The following is a 20,482-nucleotide window of genomic DNA, read 5'->3' on the forward strand; positions in this document are numbered from 1 at the left end:
TCCAGGAATCCCAGGACTCCTAGGCACAGGGTTTGGATCTACCCTGATTCCTATATAGGGATATTCCAGTGTAAGATTGTCCTCAGACCAGTGTTTTTCAGACTAGGGGTTGTAGCTCTTCACATGAAATCAGTTTAATGACCAGTGTTTAAAAAAATGAAAAGGAAAGAATTAGTAAAGAACAGAAAACACAATAAGTATTATTTTATAAAACTTACATATACACATATATTTGTAGGTATATATATTTATGTATACTCTGATGTAAAATGTATTTTTGCATTAGTATTGCACTGTGGGTCATGGCTAAAGAAGTGAAAGCTACCGCCTTAGAATGTCCCAGACACCCGTATCTGTCCCTGCCTTTAAATTCTCCATAGGAGAGTCAATAATAGCCTGTTAAGTGAATACCTTCATTCCAACTCATACTTTGGAGAAATGTTATGAAATACCACTTTGGGTATTTCTGTATAAAAATGTTTTTAGAAGTTATGGTAATGTCATCGTGTCTGTTGTTAGGAAAGGGAGCCGCTCAATCAGTGACTGATATTACTGTGTGACATCTATCCAACTTTTTTGATTGTTCTTCATTGCCAAACTACTCCTGAAAGACTTGTAAAGAGCTTTGGCGATATGTTTGAATTCTAAGAGGAAATATTATTAAATACTTTCTTATAATTATATATCACAGAAATAAAGTGATGTAATTTCCTTGAAGAAAATTTGTTTTCCAAATACTTTCCTTCTTTATAATTAAAATTTAAGTGTTTTGAGGTTTAGTTTATTAATAGGTTGAAGGTGTTTATAAAGACTAGGAGTTCTCTATGTTCAACGTGATATGAGTAGAGGAATTGATAAGTCAGATGAAAACATTAAGAAAGGGAAAAAGCTAAGTGAGGTTGAGTTATATTTAAACTATTCATGAAACATTGTGAAGGAAGGCTTTAGGCTCCCTTTCCCTTTTTTATACCGATTAACTTCACAGGTTCTTGAGTGGGTCTATGGGAATTTTTTTTTTTTTTTTTTCAAAATATTACAGGGGTACAAATGATTTGGCTACATGAATTGCTTTTGTACAATTTGAGTCAAAATTATAAGTGTGTAGGTGGGAATTGTTCTTTTTAAGATGCTGGAAACTACTCTTAATCAAATTAGTACCATTATTTAGGCTTTGAATACTTAGTGGTAGTTGCCTGGCCTCTGCAATAAATGTTAGCAAATTCTTGATGTTTCTCACTTTTGTGGTTTCTTTTGCCATTGTAGCTTCATAAACTGTGCTGTTTATATCCAATTTTACTTAATAGGGTTATATCTTCTTTAGGCAATGCAGGAAGTTAAGGAGAATGAATGAGTAGAGACTTGTTTCTTGATGATAAGCTTTATAATGGAGTAATTGTTTAAATCTAGAAAGCACATAAAGGAAAATTATCTCCCTTGGGACATTCTTACACTGTAATCTGTAGTGAAATGTACTTCTAACAGAGACTCGCTTACAGCTGTGTAGCTTCTATAATTATGTATTTATTATGATTGCTCCCTTCAGGATAAACGTTTTCTGTAAGTTTGGCCTTTATGATATCTTTTAAGCATATAAGCGCTGAATTCCACTTGAGTTATTTTTTTGACATGGCCAGCCTTTGATTATGTGACTTTAAGGAAGGAGCAGACAATTCTCATTTTGAGTGGACACAGACTTGGTTGGACCAGGCCAGACTGCAAATTATTAGAAAGTAATAGAATCTGAGTTGCCTAAGTCTTATTTTAATATTCTGGACTTTCAGTTTCCTTTTCACAGAGAAGATTTTACAAAAGGAGTTCTCCAGGAAAGCAGGGAGCCTTAGGGCTGTGGATACAAATATTTAAATCCTTTCAGCCAACAAATAGTATGTGGAATAGGGTTGGGGAAAGACACATATGCCTTCTCTATCAAACTGAGAGGAAGAAATATACACCCTCTAACTTCACATTCTAAAAACTTAGATTTCCTGTTTGTTAGGCTGTCCCTTCTTCTTCTTCTTCTTTTTTTTTTTTAAGACAGGATCTTGCTATGTTGCTTAGGCTGGTCTTGAACTCCCAGGCTCAAGCAATCCTCTCACCTCAGCCTCCCGAGTAGCTGGAATTACAGGTGTGCACCATTGTGCTGGTAAGGCTGTCCCTTCCAACTTAATACATTCTTCCCCAACCCTCTCCCACCCTCCCCACCCCCCAACCCCCGGTTTATAGTACATCACTGATGGCTGGAAACGAGTTTTAGTTCCAAGATAGCATAAACCGTGTTCTGGCTCATTTGCCTATAAAACATTTTATGGTACATTTTCCCAAAATGGAAGTTGTGCAAGAGGAAATGTATTAAAAGTGTGCTCTGCCTGTTTTACTCTACTCCATCAGCGAGTTGTAGGGGTCTGTAGAGGAAGCCTGTTCATGAGCTAAAACCAAAAGTATGTTCAGGTGCAGAGAGGCTTGATGATGCTGGAAGAACCCAAAGCAGAGGGAGTGGGGGCTACAGACCTACCAGGGGTGTATGTGTAGGCAGTTCTCGTTTAGGTATCAGTTGAAGGGAGGTGGCTGTGAATCTATCTGTAGGGCCATGAGAAGCCACCCAAGTCCAGTGGTTCTTATGCTTTTTACTCTTCAGATCACTTCAAGCAAAGACTTTTGTCATAAAACCAAAACACTCCAGTGGGAAATGGCACTGGAGATATCATTTCCTAAGTAGTGGGAACCTCTGAGAATTTGGAAGTAAGTGACATAACCTGATTGGTATTTAGGAAGATGATCTGGCAGCAGGATAGGGAAGCGTAGGGCAGGCAGAACTGAGAACCGGAAGACTAGGTAAGTAGGTTGCACAGTGGGCCAGGCCCCAGTGTCATCTCTTATCCTCGTGGAATTTGGCAGACCGTTACCAATTCCGTAGCCACAGAGTGATGGTTATATAATCAGATGAGATGATGTTATAGGGATATATTTTGTAAATTATAAATATGCTGTTTATTACTGTGGTGGTGGTACCATTCTGTTTCTTTCATAGGAACTGTTTTCTGATCTTTCACTTCAAGCTTTAGTAAGAACACTGGACTAGAAGCTGGGCTACCTAGGTTATAGTTTGGGCTCTAATACTATGTAATCTTGCGAAAATCACTTAAACTTCTTGGTTTTCCTCAGAAAAATGAGGTCCAATTCATCTCTATAATTATTTCACATTTATAGCTTTTCAGTTTCTAGTAGTATTTATTTTGGGGGGAGGGACAAGGATAATAAATGGATATAAGCAAAATGATCATTTTCTTTTCTATTTTAGAGTCTAGGAAGTCTATGACCAAAAATGATCATTATATGATCCCAGTTATGAACAGCAGTCAGCTATGTGAATCCCACTGGTATCCTTTTATCTGTGTCTTGGTAACTTTAAGGGGAAAAAAGTGAGACAGATTATAAGTTAAAAAAGAAAGAGCCCACTCTTCCATGATATTTAAATATTTATTTAAGTTTAAAAATAATCTTCATGGCACCAATGATTTTATGCTAACTACATACTGCATATGTAGAAAAGAGTACATTGCTTTGAAGGAAAATGTAACTTAGAGTTTTTGGCACACGAAAGGTTAACAACTATATATTTTTAAATGAAACTAAGAAATTCACATTTGCAGGTAGTTTACCCTCTACTGCTTAAAAGATGCAGCACAACTATTCTTTAGTAAGAATTTTATTTCCTCTGGTAGATGAAGCTATGGAAACCATTGGTTTTTCTACAATGAACTAAAACTAATTTTGAGAGAAAATGAGAGACATAGTAGAACACAGTAAAACCAGGTTAAAAACTTGAACAAATTTTAATGATGGGGAGATGCTAAAAAGACCAGTCACCAACAAAGGAGGTTTGTTATTCAAGCACTATTTGAAAAGCCAGATGGAAGGAAACTTTCCTATCCATATTCTCTGGGACAAGCCCTGGAAAAAAACAACCCGAAAGTTTCTGTTCAGAGAGCAAAATTCAGCTGTTGGAAATGGTATGGACTATTGTACTGTTAGAACTCTAGACACAAGTAACATACCAGAAATGGAATACTGCATTTGTCTTTAATGTGAATATGAAAGGTCAGAGTCGAGGCTATCACTCACTGCATAGAAACACCATTATTCTACAGACTGAGGTAGGAGCACTACACTAAAAGGTAATCTGCTATGTTGCATAAGACAGTAAATATCCAGGTTAATACCAGCCCCCTGTCTCCTGACAGCCTACTTTTCATTTTAGTGGGTCTACTTTTCATTTTAGTCCTGTGCTAAATAAAGCCTTTGCTATATAGATGACAAGTGGCAGTGGCTAGTTGGTTTCAAGTGATCACTAATCTTTACTAGGATATCCTTCAGTTTGTTTTGTCACTTGGTAAATAGATATTTGTAATTCTGCCCAAATTCTTGCTGGTTTGGAAATGGTCAGAGAGGCCCTCTTCCATTCTTAGATTCCAGCTGCGTTTTAGCATTCCAGTGTTTGATCTTGTTCATCTTGGCATCAGACATCTCTTTGCTGGTTGGTTATTCGAGCACCCTTTAAGCAAGCAATCCCAGTGCCTCCTCTGGGAAATGGTCCCAGATCTTTGACACACGTTAGGATGGGAGCACAGCTGACTCTCTTCTGCTAACATACTGGTAAGGATCAGTTTTATTATCTAGATCAGGGTTGGCGTATTTATGGCCTGTGGGCCAAATTCAGCTCACTGTCTATTTTTACAAAGTATTATTGGAACACAGCCATGCTACTTCATTTATGTATTATCTGGCTGTTTTTGTGCTATGATGGCAGAGTTGAGTAGTTGTGACTGAATATGGCCCACAAAACCAAATTATTTACTGTTTGGCACTTTACAGGAGTTTGCCAACCTCTGGTCTAGATGACAGGGTGTCCTTCTTTAAAATTTGCAACCCCTCCCCTCCAAACAAAACACCCAATTATTTCACAGCTGTTATATTCCAAACATGGACATGGCTCTACCATCTCGGGAGATGAAATAGGGGAGATCAAATCTACAAATGACTTATTCTGTTCTGCTTATGGGCTGTCCAACATCATAGGGTGTCACAGGGTGTCAGCAGCTGCTTCACTATTGTGTAGGTTCCAGGAATATGTCCATTGATCATCCTTAAATAAACCTTCAGGCCCCAGATGACTTAGAAATCTCTCCCTGAGATGAAAACAAGATCTTGTGTGTCATTGGTTTTAAAAGTTGAAGAGCTCAGGCCCAGGAGCACACTCACCCTTCATGTGCCTGTGCTTCTGCGTGCTTCCAGGGCTTCCCTCAGCAAGGATGGCAGATGCTTTTCTAGAACTTATTTTCCTGATGCAGAGGATGACCTTAGGGGGCAGCATTTCTACATCTAAGTGTTGGTCTCTGCCACATTCACCTTCTGTCTTTTGTAGGCATCTCTTAGAAATCCTATTTAAAGAGATTCTTTTCCTGGTCCCTTCTAAGGCTGCTTTGTTGATCTTGGAATTCTATTTTCTGAAGCTTTTCGTTCTCAGGATCAGTTTCTTTCTTGCATCGTTTAGTTCATCAGGTTCTATTTTCTTAATCCGTAAAGTAAAAAATAAAATATGAATTGATAAGAAAATAACATTTTGTTGTTAAAATATAAATTGAAATAGTCTGGGGGGAGGTTGTGTACAAAATAAGCACTGCTCTCTGAATCTCAACAGTCTCTCAGGTAACTTAGCTCTGGTTTCTGTTAGCTATACTTTGTCCAACACTTCTGACAATACTGTCTCTCTGGCACCACTGAATTCACTTAACGTCCCTGGAGCACTATAAAAAGTCTTGAGGTTCTTCAGGAAAAAAATCACAGAAGTCTAAGTTCATTATACAAAACTAAGGTGATGCCCACTAGGCTCTAGTCTAAGGGGACAGACTTACCCCACCCCTGCTGCTGCTGCTGCTGTAGCGGTGGTCCCTTCAGATGCCCACTCTGCTCAGATTTGAAAAAACAAAAGGAAAAGAAAATCCAACTCAGACCATCATAAGAAGCAACTTTCCATTTAATCATTCTACATGGATGTTTACTTTTTTAAAAGTCTGTCTGGCAAGAAAACCTAAACAGTCCCCATTGTCCAGACCCCTGGCCTGCCCCGCCGAGGCTGCAGTGATGACTCTACTGGAAGCCAGCAGCACCAGTAGGAAAGCTCCTGCAGAATACAGAGGACAGCGGCTTGCTAGTCTTCAACTAGTGTCCCATCAGCTAGGTGACACTACTACAATAATCAGTAATAGTAAAATAAATTATTTTATTTGATACTTTCAAAATAATACACATCTATGAAAAATCAAAATTCAAAACCAAAAATTATCCTGCAAATCAGAAGGATGAGAAACAAGAGTCGCTGAGCCTTTCTTGAAAGAACCTCTGAAGAAAATGAGTTTTCCCAGTTTGTTTAGACAGGGCATGAGCCTATCCCTTTCTTCTTCTGGGAAACAACCCTCCTAGGCTGCAGTGTAATTTTTGTCATGAGAGGAGGACTTGGTATATGTGCCGATGGTTCCGCGATGGGTCCCATTGCTGGGAATGGGTAGCCGGGCTCCTTGGTCCACCTGGCTAGTTATTGGGAGGAGTCATGCCTTCTCAGGTGTCAATGAGCAGGCTCACCACTGAGCGGATTTTGCAGGCAAACCATCGCCTGAGGGGACAAAAGTATTGATAGTGGAATTGTTCAAACTCGGGGGTCTGGCGGATATCTCGGAAAAAGGCAATGTCAAGGTCAGACTCGGTAAGGATGATCAGGAGAAGGAGCAAAACAAAGAGGAGTCCCATGGTCACAAGGAGCAAACGGAGGACACTTAAAACAAACTTATTCACCTGTTCCTCCTCTGGCCTGCCGTGCCCCTGACACAGGGCCCTCAGCTCTCCCCCAAGGGCCTCCACTTCTGCAGCATTTGGGGTGCTGGCGTCAGACTCCTTCTCCTCCTCGATGCTGCAGGTGGCTCCGTTGATCTGCCGGGAAAGTAGCATCAGCTCCAGGCTGTGCTCGGCCACGGGGGTGGGCAGCATGCTGTCCGCAGGGCTGTAGGCCTCATCCGCAATCACAGCTACTCGCTCATTGCTGTCTGCCCGACTGCTCCTCACATGAGGCAGGAAGGTGTCCCCGTGGGAAGAGGAACGTACCGGGGTGGAATGGGCACTGTCCCGTAGAGACTCGAGGCCTGGAAGAGCAAAAGGGACATAAGTAGGTTTTTTGTGTCCCAACACACCCTCTGCTCTTCAGTAACATGCATTCTGCTTTGTCAGGTGTCCCTCTGCACACTCCTGTGACCAACTTTGGCTGCAGTACTGTTTTCTGTTTGTTTTTTAGAGATAGGATATCACTCTGTTGCCCAGGCAGGAGTGCAATGATGCAGTCATAGCTCACTGTAACCTCAAACTCCTGGTTTCAAGCTATCCAGGTATGTGCCACTATGCCCGGCCAATTTTTTTTTTTTTTTTTTTTTTTTAGGAGACAGAGTCTTACTATGTTGCCCAGGCTGGTCTCAAACTTCTGGGCTCAAGTGATCCTCCTGCCTTGGCCTCCCAAAGTGTTCAGATTACAGGTGTGAGCCACTGTCCCTGGCCCGGCCCTGTACTCTATTTTGACATCAAGAACAGGATAAGAGGCCGGGCGCGGTGGCTCACGCCTGTAATCCTAGCACTCTGGGAGGCCGAGGTGGGCAGATTGCTCCAGGTCAGGAGTTCGAAACTAGCCTGAGCAAGAGTGAGACCCCCGTCTCTACTATAAACAGAAAGAAATGAATTGGCCAACTAATATATAGAGAAAAAATTAGCCGGGCATGGTGGCGCATGCCTGTAGTCCCAGCTGCTCGGGAGGCTGAGACAGGATCGCTTGAGCCCAGGAGTTTGAGGTTGCTGTGAGCTAGGCTGATGCCACGGCACTCACTCTAGCCTGGGCAACGAAGCAAGACTCTGTCTTAAAAAGAAAAAAAAAAAAAGAACAGGATAAGAGAAACAGCAGAAATCAGAACAGTCATTTTAGAAGATTTCTTTTTTTGCTTATGGTTTTGGCCTAATTTGTTACAGATTCTACCTTTCCTGCCTTTGGTGTGCTGGGGCTAGTTTTAGCCCAATTTGAAAGAGAATCTGAATTGCAGACTGTCCCTGATGTAGAGGTGGGATCGTGGTTCAGGTCTCAAGTCTGCCTTTTGGGTGGAGGGCCTTGAGAGGTAGGAATTGGGAGAAGGAAAATGTGTTTTGCCCAACTGGGCTTCATCAGATACTATTTTCAAATACTGAGTGACCTCCTAACAGCCCAGCACTTGGTGTCTTGAGTTCATGAGGTGAAATCTTTTGTACTTCTGCAGTTGCTATCAGTGTCTTCAGCCTCCCTGTTCTAGCTGTTCTGTCTTTGTGCGATGGTAGAAACTCTCTGCTCTTCTCAAGAGCTTCCTGAGGGAGCAGGGGAGCAGTGCCCGGCCAGCTCCCTCTTTTTTCACCTGAGAAGGAGCTGGGTCTAGAATCCGCTGAAAGCTCCCACATCTTTAGACACTCGAGCGCAAAGCAGTCTCTTGAGAAGATCTGGTTGGGTCAGGGGAGAAACTCTCTCACATTTGTTAGAAGCAAAAGGGCATTCCCTAAAACTATCCAATTCTCTCTTTTCTTTCTCAGAATGAAAGTGTTTCTTTACAAAGCTCTCACTGGGCTCAAGCTCTGGCAGGGAAAAACAGGAGCTGGTCACACCCTCAACCAAACAGCAGCTGTCAGGATCAGAGTGTGACCCACATCACAGTGCTCCCAAGGAAATAGCTTCTTGTTTCAGGTGAAATGCCTACATTTTCCACTGCTGGCTCTGCCTTTGTGACCTATGACAAGAAAAGCCAGGCCCATGCTGTTGCTCTGAAATAGACGGTGATGGTCCCAGTCTGTTCGTCCGGATCCTTGACTGTGGCCTTTTGATGTGGTCCAAATTTTACAGAATTAATCCTTTTAATTAAAGTGATTTGTTCTGTGAAGTTTGGATTCAGTCAAAGGGCTGCACTTAGGGATTTGGAGGGCCACATGTGACCTTGAGGCTGCACGTTCCCCTCCCCTCCCCCATGAGGGCTAGTTCCAGAAGCCTAAAGATCTCTTCTAAAAATGTGCCAGTGGCCGGGCGTGGTGGTTCACGCCTGCCTGTAATCCTAGCACTCTGGGAGGCCGAGGCCGGCGGATTGCTCGAGGTCAGGAGTTCGAAACCAGCCTGAGCAAGAGTGATACCCCGTCTCTACTATCAATAGAAAGAAATTAATTGGCCAACTAATATATATAGAAAAAATTAGCTGGGCATGGTGGCACATGCGTGTAGTCCCAGCTACTCGGGAGGCTGAGGCAGGAGGATTGCTTGAGCCCAGGAGTTGGAGGTTGCTGTGAGCTAGGCTGATGCCACGGCACTCACTCTAGCCTGGGCAACAAAGTGAGACTCTGCCTCAAAAAAAAAAAAAAAAAAAAAAAAAAAAAAAAAAAAGAAATGTTCCAGTAACCTTTCAGAAGTTGCTTCCTCCTTGGCTTATTTGTGGCTTGGCCATTTGCACCCAGCCAACTGGCCCCTGCAGCCTGGTGGAGCCTGACTCAGCACAGGCACAGTTAAGGATTCTCCAGAGGAACAGACCCTGGAATCTGGGTTCTGAATGAGAGGACGGGCGGGGCTGGGTGATGGCCGGGCACCTTCTACTTGTCCTCCCCATCACCTCGCCTTTGGTGCATTCGCCACAGCTCTCAACTTCTGCTTTCAGAAGCTCCTCCTATCTGTATTTTGTTTGTCCGTAGGCTAAAATCTTAAATTTGGTTAATGTTTTAAATTTTTTTAAAGCACTTTCATATTATCTTTCAATAACTCCATGAAGTAGTAAGGGCTAGAGGTTACAGAACTTGCCTGAAGTCATGTGGTTGGTTGTTAAAGGCAAAGCCAAGGATGGAATCCAAGACTTTTTCTAGTTCAAGGTGCTGCTGATCATATATAGAAAGTCCTCACTTAAGGTTCTCAAAAGGTTCTTGGAAACTGTGACCTTAAATGAAACAATGTATAGCAGGTCCTCAAATAACATTGATTTCTTCAATGTCATTTCTTTATAATGTTGATGAGGGAAAAAAAGGAGTTTCATTATGTTGCTTTGCTTAAAGTTGCAGTTTCTAAGAACCTATCAACGATGTTAAGTGAGAACTTAATTGTAGCTGAGTTCCACGGAATGGAATCATGGCCAGGATGGATTAAGTCAACAGCCTGCACCTGCCTTAGATTTAGGTCTCAATTGCCCAAGAAACTGTTGTGAAAGAATGTGAAATTAAGAGGTCCTGTCCCTTGTTCCAGAGCTCTTGAAGTTTCTTTAACCTTGCTATTACTCAGTATTCCTCCCTGACGCTCCCATTTGCACATAAGTACCTCAGAGTATGTTATAGGTCACCGGTAAAACAGAACCTTTAAGGCCCTGGTTGCATGTTGCTGGCTTGGCTCCTTTCCCACGCACACCTCTGCCCTCTTTCTCTGGAACCTCAGCCCACTGCATAGGCCACCTGATACCCTTCCAAAGGCCTGCCCCTTCACACAGACGGCTCTGACTGCCAGATCTTCCAAAGTGTGACCAGCTTAGCTGCCAGTGCAAGCTTAGCTTAGCCTACAATTCAGCCCTCAGCTTGCAGGGGAAGAAGAGAGGCAGACACTGTGACATGAGAAAACAAGGCAAGGGTCACCAAAAGCCAGACCATATTGGGAATTGTTGGTGCTCTCAGTAAACAAGACAATGGACAGGTATGCATTTCTAGCAGAATGCCTGGCAAATACAATTACTCAGTAAATGTTAGTCCGACTGCTCTCTCAACAGAAAACCTCACATGTAAGGTTAGCATTCCCTGTCAGGTTAGTCCTGTACAAGAAATTAAGTTTTCACTATGGAGGAACCACACCAGCCCTGCTCCTTCCTCAAGCTGTTTTTCTGGGCTGGCTGGGGTGAGTGTGGTGGGAAGGATCTAGGCTAAGTGGCACAGCAAAACAAAGCAGAGTCTTTTTTACCTTGGAGGTGCTCCAGCTGACTCCTGTGCCCAGGTGTGGCTCCCAAAGGGCAGAGGGGCACAGTGGTCAGGACCCTACCCTGGAGCCGGGGCCCCATCCTCAGGATGCGCACACGTAGGTGCCGAGAGCAGTGATTAGTCAAGCGGAGCTGGACATGGACTCTGGTGTGAATCTTAATCAGACTCTTCCCCATGGTGGCCCAGGCAGGCAGACACTTCTTCAGTGGAAACCAGCAGATCTCTTCAGAGAAACCAGCCAGGCAGGGGAGATGTGGAGAGGGGAAGGGTGGAAAGCCTACTAGGGGCGAAGGATGTCCGCTGATCCCACACCATGGCAGCCCCTCAGCAGTGCCTCCTGCGCTGGAGAGAGAAGGCTGAACTCGAGGAAGGAGCAGCTCTGAGAGGCCGTGTTATCAGTGCACTGGATTCAGCCAGAAGCACTTAGAGCCATAAAAAGTAATGGTTCTCTAGCCTGCTGCCCTCTCCCTGAGGCCCGGATAAGGGCCCCAACCTCTCAGAGAGTGAGGGACAGAGAGGTCAGCAAAAGATTCCAGAGGGTAGGGAGAATCAAGACTGTCCCAGAAAACCCAGGTTGCAAAGGTACAAAGACATTGGGCTCTCTCTAGGCCACACCTGGTACAGGCCTGGCCTGATGCCAACAAGTCGCACAGTCTACACTAGCTTTGGGCTGGGTGGCTCTGCAGTGCAAGGAGGTGGTTTCTGTGACACTAACTTAAGGGCTATGTGGACTGTGGGAAAGACAATCTTTGATGGAGCATGAACCAATTTCAAATGTCCATAAACTCCTTGGGACTCTGGTTGGTTGTGCCTTTCTTCTAGGGCACTTATGACATCCCCCTGTTGGGTGGACAGTTCACCCAACTGTGTTTCAGCTGTTTTTGTTAGGACTTTTTTTCTTTTTTGAGACTGAGTCTCACTCTGTTGCCTGGGCTAGAGTGCCATGGTATCAGCCTAGCTCACAGCAACCTCAAACTCCTGGGCTCAAGCAATCCTGCTTCAGCCTCCCGAGTAGCTGGGACTACAGGCATATGCCACCATGCCCGGCTAATTTTTTGTATATATTTTTAGTTGTCCAGCTGATTTTTCTATTTTTAGTAGAGACAGGGGTCTCACTCTTGCTCAGGCTGGTCTTAAACTCCTGACCTTGAGCAATCCTCCTGCCTCGGCCTCCCAGAGTGGTAGGATTACAGGCGTGAGCCACTGCACCTGGCCTGTTAGGACTTTTAAAGGCAAAACCTTTCCTTGAAAGATGATGCACCTGAACTCTTGCCTCCTGGAGAAATTGATCAATTCTTTATTTACACAGGCTTGGTACCCCCTGCCCTGATACTTAGCAGTTAAAATCTTTTCTTGTTTCCACATCCAAACCAGATGTCCATCTCCCGTGCCTCACCCTGAGCCTGTAAGGTTCATTCCTGCTAGATCAGTTCTTAGCTGCTTCTGCCTGCCTCCTCCTGAATCTGATGGGTCCTGGGCTGGGGGCCATACGCTGTGCTTGTCTGCTGGCAGCCGTGGGCACAGGTGTCAGGAGCAGGGTGGCTGGGTGAGCACATGGAGCCTGCTGAGCCATAACCTGCCAAGTGTGAAATTCCAGGAGGCTGAGGTTTTGACGTGCCCTTTCCCCACTGCATCCTCCCCTGGTGTCTGCAGCAGGGCGAGTAGTTTGCACGAGGAACCTGCTGCTGCAGTGGGAGAAGCTGGCTCTGGGAGGAGGCTGGAGGTAAGGCCAGAGCTGGGTTGGGACTGAGGCAGGCTCAGCATGTCTCGGTGGAACACGAGGATTGTGTTCCCCACCTCTGAGTCATTCTGGTCACCCTACTTGGCAGTGACTCCAAATGAGTTATATCCCCACACAGTGTCAGCCTCCCCTCTCCTGGAGATGCTGGTTTTGCTGGACATTCTTACATATTCTGGGAATGAGACATGCATGAGGCTTCACTCCTATTTTATGCCCTGCATAAAGGAGCTTTTTCTTTGGGAGGACAGCTGTCCCCACTTTCTGTAGAAGCCTTAGGGTGAACCCAATGGCATCAGCCTCAGGATGGATGGGAAGAAGGGCCACAGAGAGGGGAGAAAGTTGTTTCCTCAAAGGAGGAGAATAAATTCATTCTACTTTCCTGAGATGTATACCCCAAAAGAAGAGGGACAGCGAAAGCCAAGCTCAGTTCTTTAGCTAAGCCTAAGATGGGAGGAAAACCAAGAGGCTGCATCTGATGATGCTTTAGCTCTCTGTAATTCCATGCTTCGCAGAGCAATTATGCCTCAGAGTTCACAACGTGGTCTCTCACACCCAGCTCCATTCTGCAGTGGGGCAGGAGGCTCAGTGAGGTTAAGCCACCTGCCCCAGAAAGTGCATGGCAGGACTCCTATTTGAATCTTGTCTTTGACTTCCTGACCAGGGCTCTTGGCACTGTGTTTGCTGCCTGCCTAGTGAATACTTCAGTCTCTTTAAAGTATTTCTGCACGTGTTAGCTTCCTTCCAATCAATGGGGTGGGTACGGAAAATGCACAACTAAGATACTCAGATAATTAAGAAACTTGATGGTGGTTGCCTAGCCAGGGTTCTCAACCCCTAGACTGTCTGGAGTTATATACTAGACTCAGGTAATGTGGAGTCTCACACTCATAGTGACACATCCTAAAACCCTAAACAAAAACCAGAGATCCTCCCAGGGGAAAAGCAGAGCAACGTCCTTCGTAACCTGAGCAATTCTTCATTTTCATTAACAAGCAGCATGCCCATAGAAATGGCAAAGGGCCTTCCCTTCTCAGCTTCCACCCCATTAATCCCAGGAGACAGGTCTGAAGAAACCCTGCTGCTGTCTCCTGCTGTTTGAGGTCTTCTGAGGTGTTAGAAAATCATCATCTTCAGGAATGAAACCACTCAACTTTACACCTGTAAAGTTGGGTGAGTGACAGCAGCTAGAAGGCAATATTCTGAGAGCACCTCCTAACAGTGCTAACTACCCAGAGAATACAGGGAGCCTGCTACTGGGTTATTTAGTTCAGTGAAGATACACAGAATTTCTGTCTTCTCACTTTTGCCTCCCCCAAAGGGAGGGAAGGATGGAGAGAGATGGATCATACTGGATTTCCTAAGACAGTGGTAAGGTATTCAGGACAGACAGCAACAGGACAGATTTCTACAACTGAAGTGGTAGGTGGCGACAGCTATTGGAATGCTTCAGTACCAGGAATTTTTGTTTCTGTCTCAGCCATCCTGATCATTTAAGCTGTGAAGATTGGTCAGCTCTAGAAAGCAAGTGAAAAGCCTCTTGCTGAAAAGCAATTTCAGAACTTTGTGAAACCTGGTGGATCCAAAGGGCTAACCCAGGACTCCGTGCTGGACCACAGAGCAGCAGGCCTGGGTGGGATGCCCCTCGCCTCACACCCAGCTCGTCTTCCCATCCACTGGGTAAACCACCTACCTGCTGCTGGAGGCCCTTCCCCCGAAAAACTTGCTGCTGTCCCTAATGCAAATTAGTATCTTTTCAAGATCCCTGAGAAAGAACTTGGCCAAGTCACAACTTGGAGCAACCCAGTGGTCATCTCCAGAAGCTCATGCTCACCTTCCATGATGGAGATGTGAACAGCTCTTCTGCGGGTCCTGGGGACACTGCTTAGCCTTGGGCCATGGGTTATGGAGGGACAACTCCGGCTGGGAACCATCCCTGCTCTGAGGTTAAAGAAAAAGAGAACTTTGTTGACTCAGTGCACAAATTTAGCAGGTACTCAACCTGGCAATTCTAGCAGCCAGTATTCAACTCTGTTGTAAGTTTTGGTCTTTTTTTTTTTTTTTTCTTTAACATTTTCTCTTTGCCTTTGGTCCCTGGATCCCAGTCAGAGACACTGCTTCAAACTCGTCCACCTCCTAATATCCTAGACCCACCTGAACCTTTCTTTAGTGCACAACAGTGCCACTGGTTGGAGTCTGGGAGCAGGACTATCGGGGAGTAGAGCCCCAGGATGAGCAGTACTGAAAATGTTCCTGGGGACCAAGACAAGCAGTAATGCTCCCACTCCCAGAGGCAAAGGCTGGTTGGCTAATCAGCCTTCTTGGCTGATCATATTCTTTCTGGGTCTTATCAGGTTCTAGGAGATAGCCTTCTGGAAATGTGTGATGTATGGATATACATGAAGCATGGATCCTGAATCTATTTTAGACCCAGTGTGGGGCTGTGAGGCTATTCCTGGCTTCCTATAATGGACGGATTCCAGAACCAATGAAATATTGCTGCTTAGACACATCCTCCATAGTCTGTGATCAACATCAAGAGTCCAGAGGGCAGAAAAGAACTGCTGTCTGGTAGCAGCCCTCCCTCATTCTCCATCAAGGGTCAAAGACTTCTCCCCATACCTTCAGCTGAGACAGGTTTGTTCACTGTCATGCCCTAGTCTCCTGCACATTTTGGTAGCTGTTGTGGCCAGGAGCTTCACAGTATTCAAACTGCTGGGTCTTTTGAGATTCTGGGATCTGAGCTGGACCTGGTTTGGGAGGAAGCCCCTGGCAGCCTACCTGTGTATTTCTGGTGGCTCCCGCTTGATCTTGGCACTTGACTCCATTACTTCCTTTGCAACTCGGCCGCTGTAAGTAGTATAACAAAAACAAGCAGCAAGAAATGAGACAGTGTTCCAGGAGTGGGCTCCTCTCCAAGATCTCAGATGTTTTGGCTGAATCAGGAAATGGATCTTTGGCCCACCCCTTCCCCAATGTTTTGGTCACTGAGCAAGCTTTGCTTGCTGGGGTAAAGAGTTCTAAAATGTTGTGACAGTCTATCTTAGCTCTCTATCCTTTGGGATCTTCCATTCTTATTTAGGAATGATTCCTTATTGTTTGGCATATTCCAGTGGTAACATCATGGGAGAAAAAAAACACAAAACACCTTTAGACAATGAGACTGAAAAGAATCACTGTTACAGTTCTTATTTTGCTACTCTTGTAAGGGAAGGAGAAGATACACATTTAAAACCCTAGGACAGGCTGGATGCAGTGGGTCATGCCTGTAATCCTAACACTTTGGGAGGCCACGGTGGGAAGATTGCTTGAGTCCAGGAGTTTAAGACCAGCCTGAACAAGACCCCAACTCTATAAAAAATAGAAAAACGAGCCGGGCGTGGTGGCGCGCACCTGTAGTCCCAGCTACTCAGGAGGCTGAGGCAGGAGGATCACTTGAGCCCAGGAGTTTGAGGTTGCAGTGAGCTGTGATGATGCCACTGCACTCTAGCCTGGGTGACAGAGCGAAACCCTGTCTCAAACACAACAAACAAACAAACAAACAAAAGGCCTACAGACAACCAGCTGTAGGGAAGGAAAGAAATAGTAAAGGGGTTACAAGACTAGAGAATTGGATGGAAACCTCAGGCTTTTCTGAGAGTTCCCCAGTTTCTTAGTTCTCAAGGATAAGGACCTCTGAGTGACTTGTTTTCCAGAGAAGGGTCTGAAAATAGATCCATAATGGTTACTTACTGTCACTATTTACCTGTATCGGAACCGGCTCCCTTTAAAGAATAAATTGCTGCTGGACACTGTGCGGACTTGGCTTGACTTCTCCAGCCTGCAGCAAGGCAAAGTCCAGTGTGACAGATGGCCTGAAACTGCTTCGCACAGGCTAAAGCAGCACGGCCCAGCTCCTTCCAAAGGCTACTTGAGGAAACCATTCAGGAAGAAGCATTTCATAGCCCACCCTTGTTTCTGACTCTCATTCAGAATCTGAGGGCTGTGTTCACAGCCAACTGCCCTCCTGCTTTAGTGCCCAGGACAGTCATGTGGAAACCTATTATAATGTCAGGAGACAGAAGGGTCCCCCAGTAGGCTTCATGTGGTTCACCAGGGGACTGAACGTGTTAGGGATGATGGTCTGGGGGAATGACAGAATGCCATCCATCTAATCTCACCCATCTAATCTCACTGACTTACTAGCAGTGTGACCTTGGGCAAATTTCTTTCCCTTTCTAAGCCTCAGTTTTCTTATCTACAAAATGATAGAGCTGGGCCTACTGGACCTCAGGGGTCCCTTCTAGTCCTAGTATTTGGTCTTTGTGTCTATGTCTAGGTAATTGTACCCTTCCTGTTCCATCTCCCTCTTGGATAGTCCTAAAATACATTATCATAGTTAAGATTGAGAAGTCCTGCAATGAAGAAACTAGCTTAGGCCGGGTGTGGTGGCTCACGCCTGCAATCCTAGCACTCTGGGAGGCCGAGGCTGGCGGATTGCTCGAGGTCAGGAGTTTGAAACCAGCCTGAGCAAAAGAGCGAGACCCCGTCTCTACTATAAATAGAAAGAAATTAATTGGCCAACTAATATATATAGACAAAATTAGCTGGACATGGTGGGACATGCCTGTAGTCCTAGCTACCTGGGAGGCTGAGGCAGCAGGATTGCTTGAGCCCAGGAGTTGGAGGTTGCTGTGAGCTAGGCTGATGCCACGGTACTCAGTCTAGCCTGGACAATAAAGTGAGACTCTGTCTCAAAAAAAAAGAAAAGAAACTAGCTTAACATTAAAAGGTCCATCATGTATTTGAACTTGAGCTTTCCTCCCTCCCCGAGAATGCCTACATAACATCACTTTCAAGGCTAGAGATAGCTGTCATGGAGACTTTGGAAGGCCTTGGGAACTGTAAAACATGCTCCTGGTGACTTCACCAATCCCATTAACTGTCTCACATTTGGAAATGGAAGCTTGGACAGAGCTGCCCAGAGACAAGTCTCCCTAAACCTGGCTCACCTGTAACATGCCCAGGTACCTACAGTACTAACCCAGTCCGGAACCTATCTGGGTCCTTTCCTATGAGTACACAGAGAGTAGGAGCTGTCCCCAAAATGCATGAACAGTTCCTGGGAGACACCATCCCCGCCTGTCTCGGTGCTCTGTGAGGTCTGAACCTGCCTTCCCTCTAGCCTGAGCATGTTCTCAAGCCTGACCCAGCTCCTGTCTGGGCACTGCCAAGGCAGGACTAGGGATCTGTGCGTGAGAGATGCTGAGAGCAAGGCCAGAGTGGCTCCTGCCAGAGATTTGGCATTAACTGGGGATCTGACCCAGGCTAGAGGCTTTTAACAATTAGAACATAAAGGATGCAACAGAAAACTGAAAAATGATCTGTTTCCAGTGTGGGTGCTGGCAGGGCTGGGTGGGTGTGGAGATCTACTACTGGAAAGACCTGGAAACAGTCTGGTCACAGGTTCCGAGCATTCTGTCCCCATGACACAGATGGAAAAAGAAAGCCCTTAAAAATGGCACTGGAAGCATGAAAAGACAAGAGACAAGGAGATTACTTGCATTTGTCTTAGACCCTTTGGCAAAGAGAATGCTTCCAAATACACCACTCCAGGGCAATGTATTTGGACAGCTGAGTGTGGAGCAGGCCTCTGTCTTCTAGTGCCTTCCTCTCTCTGTTGGGGAGATGCATGGGACCCCATCTTTACTGGACTGCTCCTCTGTCCCACAAGCAGGAGTTTGCGTCTCAAGCTGCTGCTCTCCAGGTTCATGTAACTGGCCAAACCTGGGCTCTGTCCTCACAGGCAAAGGGAAGGTGGTAATAAAAGAAAGGTTTCCCTGACTTTCCCTGGACAGCAGGGACTGAACAGGAGGGACGTTTGATGATTTAACCATGCCAAAGTTTCTCTTCTTCAGGAGAAGAAAGGAGCCCACTCAGGTTAGAATTCTGCCTGCCCATCCAGTTCATCCCTGATTCTGGTATAAATGCATAGTGAATATTAAGCAATTCAGAGCTTGTGGGAGAAACATCTGCTGTGGCCATGGCTGTGCCCATGGCTATGGCCGTGGCCGTGGCCTTGGTGACTGGGAGGAGACCGGTTCTGGGCAGCCAGCAGGTGGCAGAGTCTGTTCAGCCAGGAGGAGGGTAGCACCACAGCTCAGAGCAATTCTGATCTCTAGAATCCTTCGGGTTACTGGAGGGGGACCTGGCCTGTCAGGGGCATCTGGTGACAGTAGGGTTCACCTCGGGTTGAATATACCACACGCTATGTCTTGCCTTGCCCTTATTGAGGTACATCATGTTAAAGCATATATCATTACATTCTATTTTTAAAAAAAACCAAGGGGTTTAGTGAAACATTCTTTACGTGGCATCACCCCCGTTTCTTGATGGGTCATTTCTTCGCTTCTTAATGCTTTGTAGAACCACTTTCTTAACAAAAGAAAACTGAACAACAAAAAAAGCCTCACATGCTTTACAAAATCCTTTGGTAAGCAAAGTTCTTTCCTTTGGCTCCAACCTGGCTTCCCAGTAACAGTCAAGCCCTTGCCCACTTCCAGCTTCCCCACCCCCATGCCCCTGGGCACTTGGCCTGTCACTGGCAACCCCTTTGGCAGTGACACACGGAAGGGCTGGCATCAACCCCAGATCACCACCAGCCACTGACCAGGAAGCCGACCCCAGAATCTCTCCAAGGTTTAGGGCTGGGGCCCAGAGGCCAGGGAGAGCTCCTCTGGGTTGAGCCTGGTCCTTTGTGGAGCTGTTGTGCTCTAGGCTTCCCAAGGCTCTGAATGGCTCCCCAAGGACAGCTTGATTCAAGCTAGGTGCCCACTGGCTTTTTCTGGCCCAAATCTTACCCCTAAGAAACCAGAAATGCTCTACTGCTGGGGGTTCTCCAAGGACACCTCAAGGCAGACGTCTTGGACAATTCAGCTGAACCACATTCCCAGACCTTGGCTCTGTACCTCCAGGGGGTACAGACAGAGACCCAGAAAGGGTCTGAGTTTTACTAGGAAGGCCAGCCCTGTCATCTCAGGTCTCCTTTCTCAAAGTTTCTCAAAGCTTGCCTGCCCATCATTCCTCTAAAGTACCCTTTGTGACTTAGGCTCTGATAAAGATGGTCCCTGTTGCACGTGTCCACTCACTTGTAGAAGGCTTGGTTCTCAATTCCACATTTCCAGAGGTGCTTGCAGGCTTCTGGAGTTGGAGCAAAATATGAAAGAATAATTTTCTTTTCCTGCAGAAAATTCCACATAGAAATGTCTGAGTGTGGATAGAGAAGCGAAGGGTTAAGTAGCCCAGGACTCTGGCCCCTGAGCTGTTGGAGGGTCCCTGGCAGCTGGTTAGTTGGGAGAGAAGGCCTGCAGGACCCACTGTGGCAGAGACAGTTCATCTCACACGTGGCAAGTCCAATTAGTAAGTCTCAGCTAGCACAAACTGAACCAGGAGAGCCCTTGGTGAGAAAGTGGCACTCACATCTGGAATTTCCATATAGAAGAAAAAGAATTTTACTTTGACTGCATTTCCTGGAGATAGGGATCTCAGGTGGAAGCTCTGGGTGTCATCAGCATCCCTGAGGAAGTCCTGTGCTCCAGGGCCTTCCTACCCCTTCATACCTCACCTCTAGGTCTTGGCCTTGGTCTTGGCTTAGTATGCAGGTGGCTTAGCTCCACCTGGACCCCTTAGACTTGGCCCTGGCCAGGAACCATCCCATCACCCCAG

The 20,482-nt window shown here is 45.7% G+C and overlaps 1 protein-coding gene across 2 annotated transcripts in view; it reads right to left on the minus strand.

The window, feature by feature from the left end:
* Positions 1-2,219: 2,219 nt before the first annotated feature.
* FRMD5 (FERM domain containing 5) overlaps positions 2,220-20,482 on the minus strand; it is a 296,365-nt gene continuing 278,102 nt past the window's right edge. The window contains exons 10-15 of one of the 2 annotated variants that reach the window (XM_020285994.2): positions 19,906-19,997; positions 16,524-16,598; positions 15,560-15,628; positions 14,613-14,719; positions 6,850-7,193; positions 2,220-5,964 (exon numbers count right to left, since the gene is read on the minus strand). In XM_020285994.2, coding sequence (XP_020141583.1) covers positions 5,890-5,964; positions 6,850-7,193; positions 14,613-14,719; positions 15,560-15,628; positions 16,524-16,598; positions 19,906-19,997 — 762 coding nt within the window. In that variant the 3' untranslated portion in view covers positions 2,220-5,889. Of the gene's footprint in view, positions 5,965-6,265; positions 7,194-14,612; positions 14,720-15,559; positions 15,629-16,523; positions 16,599-19,905; positions 19,998-20,482 lie in introns of those variants that run through there. The other variant, XM_012766671.3, reaches the window with a different exon arrangement.

This window comes from Microcebus murinus, chromosome 6, assembly GCF_040939455.1.
Source record: "Microcebus murinus isolate Inina chromosome 6, M.murinus_Inina_mat1.0, whole genome shotgun sequence".
NCBI lineage: Eukaryota > Metazoa > Chordata > Mammalia > Primates > Cheirogaleidae > Microcebus > Microcebus murinus.